General features: G+C 39.9%; 1 protein-coding gene across 1 annotated transcript in view; it reads left to right on the top strand.

The window, feature by feature from the left end:
- The first annotated feature begins 7,327 nt into the window (after positions 1–7,327).
- The window catches only part of LOC100956765 (dehydrogenase/reductase SDR family member 2, mitochondrial-like), a 7,600-nt gene continuing 6,049 nt past the window's right edge, over positions 7,328–8,878 (top strand). The window contains exons 1-2 of the mRNA XM_012812849.1: positions 7,328–7,467; positions 8,145–8,322. Coding sequence (XP_012668303.1) covers positions 7,328–7,467; positions 8,145–8,322 — 318 coding nt within the window. The remainder of the gene's footprint in view (positions 7,468–8,144; positions 8,323–8,878) is intronic.

The raw sequence follows: 8,878 nt of genomic DNA, 5'->3' as shown, positions 1-8,878 counted from the left end.
TCACGTAACTTACTAATTGGGTAACTTATGCTGGGCCTACTTAGCTCTAGTTCCTATTGTACCACTTCCTTTATGTGTTAGATTGCTGCTGTGCCCTTCTATGACTGACTGACAACTCTAGTCATTCCATCCTTTAATATTCCATGGTCGGATGTGCTGTCTCCACCAAGGATTATGTGATACTTTTCAAATGCTGTATTGTTCTCTGCTGCATTTAGCATGGCTTTGCTCCAGAAACCTAGGGTTCTGCTCTGAGACTCCCCTTTAGGGATTACCAAAGATTCCTCATCAATCTTTATCTACAGAGATACTGGTGACTCCATGAGATCTGTCAGGTCCTGTGGCCCAAGTGGCAGAGCTAGTTACACAACATCTTAGCCTGCTGCTAAGTCTTCTCTTACTCTGGGCCTCCCTCGAAACTGGCAGACTCCTAATCGCCCAATGAATAGGTTGGAGAAGAATTTCTGAGAGTAGTATATGATGTCCTCCAAATGTTTCAACATGCCCCAGATCACTGGGATCCAAAAACCACCCATGGGACAAGTTTCTGGATCCTTGCAGGGTTTACCTTGTACCCCTTGAAGACATTTAGAGTTCTTGACACTTCCTTCTCCTCAAGTTCAATCATCATCATGCCATCAATGTAATGAGCCAACATGAAATTCACATTTCAAGTACCAGGTGCCTAAGCCAGAAGACTGGGCCTCATTTCTAGCTCCTCCTGCTCTCAGGGTCACCAATCTCTCACCAAGGCCTGATAATTTTAACTAATAACTATTTCCAGAGTCTGACTTCTCCTCTGCATCTGGACTATTTCTAATTAGGTTCGGCTTCAGCTGGGTGTCTTCCACCTGTCCCTCCAGGCTCATACTCCTCTCTGTTCCATGCTCTCGAGGCCAATCTATGTAGATTATATCTTGCTTCTGGAAGAGTTTTGCTACCCAGAAGGGTTTTGCTAATAGGGAACACTAACAGCAGGTCAGAGGAATGAGGCTGTGGTATTTATTCTTCTGACTTCCTCCTGCAGAGGTGTCTCTGGCTTACTATGACACTTGACCATCGGTAAGAAGCTCTACAGGCAGCCCTCTCTCTGTTTATTGGGGAAACTCACTTTCTTCTCTTGCCCCTTCAGGCCTGGATGATGACAAAACCTCCCTGTGCTGTGCCATTTTGGTGACAAAACTTCCTGGATGTTGTGCCATTTCTTGTGATTTCCCCGTACCTTGCCTTTGTAAACAGCCTCTTCATGGAACTCTTTAACTTAACTGAATTTAAGCATGTCATCTATTTGCTAACAGTATCCCTGTCAGAATGGTATCTCCCAGCTACCAGATCAAATATGTGTATATGTGCACACACACACGTTGGACTTGTCTCTATATGGCAAAAATTTGACCATTTTCTTATTAAATTTCAGTGACTCCTGTCTGCCCTCTAGATCAAGTCCAAGCTCTCTGTCTTGACATGCAATAACCACCACCATCTGGCCCTTGACCAAGGATGCTCCCCACCTCCTACTTTATGTTCCAGGAATACCAAACTCTCGGTAGTTTCTCCTCGTCTGTGTTGTTTCTCTCCTCCTTGCCTATACTCATGTTACCTTTTTCGCTTGATACGCTTTTCAGTATTTTCAAACTCCTTACTCCTTAATTGATCCTTTAAGAATCAGTTCAGGAAATTAAAAAAAAAATCATGTGTACCGTGGTCCCATTTATGTAAAATCACATATATAGATATTATAAGAGAACGGATATGTGAAGCGGGAGAATGGAAATAATAATAATAGTAGTAATTAACTTAGCAAAACATCAAGTTTTGACTTTCTTCTGTCAGAGGATAACTTTCTTCTGTTTAAAGGTAAAATCATGACTCTCATACAGATATAAAATAAGCAAGTGTCAAAATTTTATTAACTCATTAATTAATGAGGGGAGCCACTAAGACACTACAACCTATTCAGAGGTAAATTGAACCAACCACATATATAGGCCAAGGGAAGGGTAATGTGGAGGTGCAAAGCTGATTTCTTACACAATGAAGGAGGAAAATCAACTGAATTTCCTCCAGATAAAATGTATTTGCATTTATGGATAGGCATCATTTGCATTGCTATTAGTTACCTAAAACGCACAGAATAATAAGTAGCTCAAAGACAACGAGAGATGCAGAGATCTCACAAAGTCAGGTCACCTAAAAGAATATGCTAGACAAAGTCTAGTTTTTCATTGAAGACAAAAACTAGAAACAGTCCATTGTAAAGTTAGGTCTGTTGTGAACTCTTGGCAACTTTCTCCCCAACTCTCTTATAAATTTTTCCAAATATTTAAAAATATTTTATCATGAACACATATCCATTTTTTAAAAGTGTGTGTCCTTCCAAAAAACCCATAATATTGGAAGCTTCTTTTCCTGAGTCAACTGAAGCATTACTTTCCCTAGGATATTTTACATAACCACCCCCACTCCAAGATGAAGTTAGGTGCCCTTCGGTTCCCTGAGCACTTATAAAACTGTGTTAATGATGTTTCTTCAACCATGATGCATTATAATGGTTTATTTTTCTGCAAGTCCAGCTCAGACTGTGAATGCCTTGAGTACCAAAATTATGAGAGTCTTCTTTGTATTCTGAATGCCTAGCTCATAGGAGGGTCCCAGTAAATGTTCACTGAATGAATGAAGAAACTACTGTATTCATAGGTTCTGTATTTTTTTTTCCCCAAATGAAAACATATATATGATTGTAGCAGAAAAGGAGACGAGGGGTGACATGGGGGGAGGGGAGAAAAAGAGAGATGCTGAGCTTTTGCTTCTCCCAAACAGACTTTTCTTTATCAAAAAGACTGAGAATGGTTTGGGACATGGAGACAGAATAATCCTGTGGTTGGGCATGAAGCTCCAGAGATTTAAGAATAAACTGCCTGGAGTGACAATGACAAAAAGTTAAGTAGGTGGAGAAGAAAACCTGATATTCCATTTTGAATCCTTGGCTACAAGGGAAGTAAAAACCATAATGAACAAATAAGGATTGTAGGAGCTAAATTTCTGTGCAAGAAGATTATGAATTTGTCTTCAATGTTTGCTTCAAAAGCATTTATCTGCTTTGATATTTGCCTAAGATTCATGAAGGTGGTGGTTCTTAAATAAGAGAGTTGGCTTCATGTAAATAAGTTCAGAGCTATAAATTTGTGGAGATTTGAACAGAGAGTCAATATCCTAAATATCAAGAACGGAAATTTACAGTGTACACAAAGCCTGATGCCACCCAAAGCTTGGGAACCTAAAAATCAAGAATGTCTACTTTATAGTAAATGCTTTGAGACCAGAGCTGAAGTGACACACCTGACAGCCCAGGAGAGGAGTCTGACATGCAGTGACCAAGGGATTTGACCCGGGAGTCCAATGAGGCTCCTAAGAAACTACTGTTATCACTCTAGTTAATGCTTCATTTATTCACTTACCCATTCATGCAACAATTACTAGGTGCTGGGCACCCTGCTAGAAGTGACAAATGGAGCATGGTCATGAAGGGTTAGGGATATTTATGTTAGAAAAGACATAAACACGAAAGCTACTTGGTCACATGGAGACGACAAATCAGCTCTGGGGACTCCGAAAGGACTGCATGTGGTGAAAACAAAAGATAGGTCTGGAAGAAGAGGCCATGGTATGAAAAGCAGCCAGAGCAGAGCACCAGAAGCAGGGGGCTATGTGTATCTCAAGGCTGAAGTGAGATACCCATGGGGGATAAAATGTAAAATGCACCACCTTAAGCAGCTGTAGAATGACTTTTATTTACAGTACGCAAAATTCTTTCCCACCTTTTTTAAAAATTTCAAAATTTCAAGGTTGCACAAAGGCTTTGTTACATGGATACACTGTATAATGCTGTCAGGGCCATCAATGTGTTCAGTCAAGACAGTGTTCATTGTCCCTGACGGGTAAGTTTCTGTCCCTCGCCTTCTCCCGTCCTCCCTCTTCTTAGTTTCCAACATCTTTTGTGTCTCTTTGTGCCCATGTATATCCATCGTTTAGCTCCCATTTATTTACAAGAACATGTGGTATTTGTTTTCATTTCTGAGATACTTCACTTAGGATAATGGTCTTCACTTCCATTCATGTTGTTGCAAAAGACATTATTTCACTCCTTTTTATGTCCGAGTAATACTCTCTGGTCTGTGTGTGTGTGACATTTTCTTTATCCACTCATGAACTGATGGGCATTTTGGGTTGATTCTGTATCTTTGCAATTGTGATTTGGGCTGCAATTAAATATTTGAGGGCAGGTGTCTTTTTGAAAAAATGACTTATTTTCCTTGGATAGATACCCAGTAGTAGGACTGACTCAAATGGTAGATCTATTTTTAGCTCTTTGAGTAATCTCCCTGCCATTTTTCGTGGTGGTAGTACTAGTTTGCAGTCACACATCAGTGTATAAACATTCCTTTTTTTCTGCATCAATGTCAGCATGTTATTTTGTGAGAGTTCCTACACTTTTTCATTTCCTGAGCATGAATTAGTGGTACTTATTTTCTTTCAAATTACTAAGTATGATTGCTCCAGGACTTCTTCTCAGCCTTATTTCTTCTTTTCTTCTTCTTCTTCTTCCTCCTCCTCCTCTTCCTTCTTCTTTTTTATTATGGGGGATTCATTGAGGACACAAAGATCACACTGATCGCATTTGTTAGGTAAAATCCCTCTTATAATTGTGTCTCATCACCAAGAGGTGTGTCACACCCCATGACCCCCCCACCTGCCTCCCTCTTCCCTCTCCCTGCACCCCCTTCCTCACCTCCCACAGTGTGCTAGGTCATCAATTGTCCTCATGTCAGCATTTTGTGACTTTTTTAATTTTAATTTTTTTTTTAACACAGTCTCATTCTGTCACCCTCAATAGAGTGCTATGACATCACAGTTCAAGGCAACCTCCAACTCTTAGACTTAAGCAATTCTGTTGCCTCAGCCTCCCAAGTAGCTGGGACTACAGGCACCTGCCACAAGGCCTGGCTATTTTTTGTTGCAGTTGCCACTGCAGTTTTAGTTGGCCAGGGCCAGGTTTAAACCCGAAACCCTTGGTATTTGGGGTTGGCACCCTACCTGCTGAGCCACAGGCACTGCCCCTATTTTGTGACTTTTTAATTAAGTGACTATTCTGACAGGGTAAGGTGGCATCTCATTGTGGTTTTAGTTTGTACTCCTCTGATAGTTATCAATGTTGAACATACTTTCATATGTTTGTTGGCCATTTGTCTGTCTTCTTTTGAAAAATGTCTGTTTGTGTCTTTTGACCACTTTTTGATGGAGTTGGTTTTTTTTTTGTGCTGATTTGTTTGAGTTCTTTATAGATTCTGAATTTTAGTCCTTTGTCTGATGTATAGTTTGCAAATATTTTCTCCCATTCTATAGGCTACCTGTTTATTCTGTTGAATATTCCATTTGCTGTACAGAAGGTTTTTTTATTTATTCAAGTCTTATTTATTTTTGTTGTTTCTGTATTTGCCTTTGGGGTCTTAGTTATAAATGCTTTGCTTAGGCCTATGTCTAAAAGACTTTTTTCTATGTTTTCTCCTAGATTTTTTGTGATTTTATGGTTTACATTTAAGTCTTAAATCCATCTTGAATTAATTTTTGTACATATTGACAAATAGGAGAACTGTTTATTTCTTCTGCATATGGCTATCCAATCTTCTCGGCACCATTTACTAAATATGTTGTTGTGTGTATGTTGTTGTCTCCTTTGTTGAAGATCAGTTTGGTGGTAGCTCTATTTTCTTCCAATTGTTTATGTCTCTACCTTTATACCACTACCATACTGTTTTAGTTACCATGGCCTTGTAGTATAATTTGAAATGAGGTAATTTTGTCAGGTTCTTTTTGGTTCCACATGAAGTTTAGGATTATTTTTTTTCTATATCTGTGAATGGTGACATTGGTATTTTGATGAGAATTCCATTAAATCTATCAGTATGGACATTTTAACAATGTTTATTCTACTGATACATGAGCTTAAGATGTTTTTCCATTTGTTTGTGTCATCTACAATTTCTTTATCAGTGTTTTGTAGTTCTCTTTGTAGAGATTTTTTTACCTCCTTGGGTAAGTATTGTATTTTCTTTGTAGCTGTTGTAAATGGTATTGAATCCTTGATCTGACTTTCAGCTTGAATGTTCCTAGTATGTAGAAATGCTACTAATTTGTGTGCATTGATTTTATAATCTGAGACTTTGCTGAATTTATTTATTAATTCTAGGAGTCTTTTGGTGAAGTCTTCAAGATTTTCTAAATACAAGATATATCTTCAGCAAACAGGAATAGTTAGACCTCCTCTTTCCTAATTTGGATGCCCTTTATTTCTTTCTCTTGCTTGATTGATCTAGCCAGGACTTCTAGTACTATATTCAATAGAAGTGGTACCCGAGGAGCTTCTGGGAATGCAAGTCTACCAAGTTTCATCTCAATGTGTTCACATGGAAGAGTTCAATAAAATAATGACTTAAAATTTAAAAAAGGAAGTGGTAATGGTGGGCACCCCTGTCTTGTTCCATTCTCAGGGGAAATGATTTCAACTCGTCCCCATTCAGCATGTTGACAATGGGTTTCTCGTATTTAGCTTTTATAATTTTGAGGTATATTCCTGCCTAGTTTCTTGAAAGCTTTTAATCATGAAAGTATGCTGGATTTTATCAAATGCTTTTTCTGCATCTATTAAGATGATCATGTGGTCTTTTTTTTTTTAACTTCTTCTTATGTGGTGAATCATATTATTGATTTGCATACTGAACCATCATTACATCCCTGAGATGAAGCCCAGTTGGTCGTGGTGAATTAGATTTTCCATGTGCTATTGTGCAATTGAATTTGGTTTGCTAGCATTTTGTTGAGGATTTTTGCATCTATGTTTATAAGAGCTATTGGTCTGTGGTTTTCTTTATTTGTTCTGTCTATATCTTAACTTATGTGGTCCTCTCAGAACAAACCTGTGAAGTATAGGTACATTATTCTAGGCATTCTCAAAAAATAAATATTTATTGAAACTATATGTATACATGTCAGGAGTTGAATTCCAGATAATAAAAACCACTTTAGTTAGGTTAAAAAGAAGAGATTTAATATAGAAAATTCTATGTTTCTAAAACCATGAGAAGAACTAGAAAAGCAGTGTCTAGGCTGAGCTCCAAGAGAGATTCTCATATCAGCTCAATTCTAATTCAACAAAGGAAATGATCATCTCCCTGCTTGCAAGAACTGCTTGTTGGAATTGTAACTGTCTTTCTAGAGGCCTTCCTCCCTGGAACGAGCTCACCAAGAGGAAGATCAAACAGAAACCACAATGTTGAGGTTCTTGACCAGGAATTGGAGGAACCTCCTGTTCCCTGTGGTTTCATTCTCCATGAGAAGTGCCAGCAGTGGCACCAAGGATAGGCTCAAACTAGCCAACAAAGTTGCTGTGATCACAGGATCCACTAATGGGTAAGAACAACTCTTTGGGAATTTGTAAACTGAGTTCATCCCCACAAAGTAAAGTCTACTAAGCTCAAGTGCTAGTAGTTTTTTGAGAATGTGATCCTAAGGAAAAACAATAAGGAGCAGGAAAGGAAATTAGGAAAGGAAACAAAACTGGTGCAGGTTGTCCTATAATGTTGGTCCCACTATAGGCCACTGGGTGATGAGTTCCGCAACTCCTCTAGAAAACCTGAAATGTATCTCAGAGGCATCCTTCAGAAGAAAACAGAGAGAATTCTTCCATTTCACCCTCCTCAACCGGTCCAGAGTTGCTCTCTCTATATAGGTCAATGCCCCATACTTCCAAGTTGCATGCCTGTGAGCATTCAGTGGTTTCACAGGCCAGGACAGGGAACATTAAGGTTGCAAAGCAAACCAAATCCTCAATGACCCAAGAACAGTTTGTCACAGTAGTAGATCTAGTAGAAGGTAAGGCCAAAAAGATCTAGTGTGGACGTAGGAGATTCAATAAATATACACCTGCAAACTGAGGGATTCCCTTTACTTCTGCCATAAGTAGGGCATGAGGTTAACTGTTCTGGGTTAGTGGAGAGAATTCATTTGGTGCCTCAGGATGAGAAATGCGGCAAGAAAGGGCTTAGTCTAAGGCTGAATTGTCACATCTTCTACACTTCTGTTCCAAGGATTGGCTTTGCCATTGCTCGGCGCCTGGCCCAGGATGGGGCCCATGTGGTGGTCAGTAGCCGGAAGCAGCAGAACGTGGACCAGGCTGTGGCCATGCTCCAGAGGGAGGGGCTGAGTGTGATGGGTACTGTGTGCCAAGTGGGGAAAGAAGAGGACCGGGAGCAACTGGTGGCCAAGGTGAGGGGCATAGAAGGAGGTGCAGACAGAGACTCGAGGATTCTTTGGCTATGACCCATTCTAGGGGAGAGGGCTAATGCCACCGTCATGCAAATCTAGTCAATTCAATTTGGGTCACTCAAATCTTGCCCAGGAGGCCCAGTCTCCCCTGAATAGACCTGGGCAGAGAAAGGACATGCCTGTTGAGTGCATATAGCCCAGGATTCATGTAGATGCTTGGGCTGGAAAAATTCTGGTGAGAAAGGAGAAGTCTACTTATACTACCCCCTCCATATTGAGTATCTGCCTGAAAAATCCCTGAAGAGGGATCTGAGGGAACAGAGAGGTAGAGAAGGAAATCCTGGTTATATAGTCAGACATACAGTATTCAGGGAAAGGCTAAAGAGATTGTGATATTTTAGGAAACAATGCAGGTGAGAAAAGTGTTTAAAGACTGTTAGATGATAGTACTTGGGACTAGAAGGAGGACATAAAAGAGTAACTGGGGGTTCGGCACCTGTAGCTCAGCGGCTAGGGTGCCAGCCACTACACCAGAGCTGGCAGGTTCAAAACCACC

The sequence above is a fragment of the Otolemur garnettii genome, unplaced genomic scaffold (assembly GCF_000181295.1).
Source record: "Otolemur garnettii isolate 467f Iridium unplaced genomic scaffold, OtoGar3 scaffold00225, whole genome shotgun sequence".
Taxonomy (NCBI): domain Eukaryota; kingdom Metazoa; phylum Chordata; class Mammalia; order Primates; family Galagidae; genus Otolemur; species Otolemur garnettii.
This window is presented reverse-complemented; position numbering and strand designations above follow the sequence as displayed.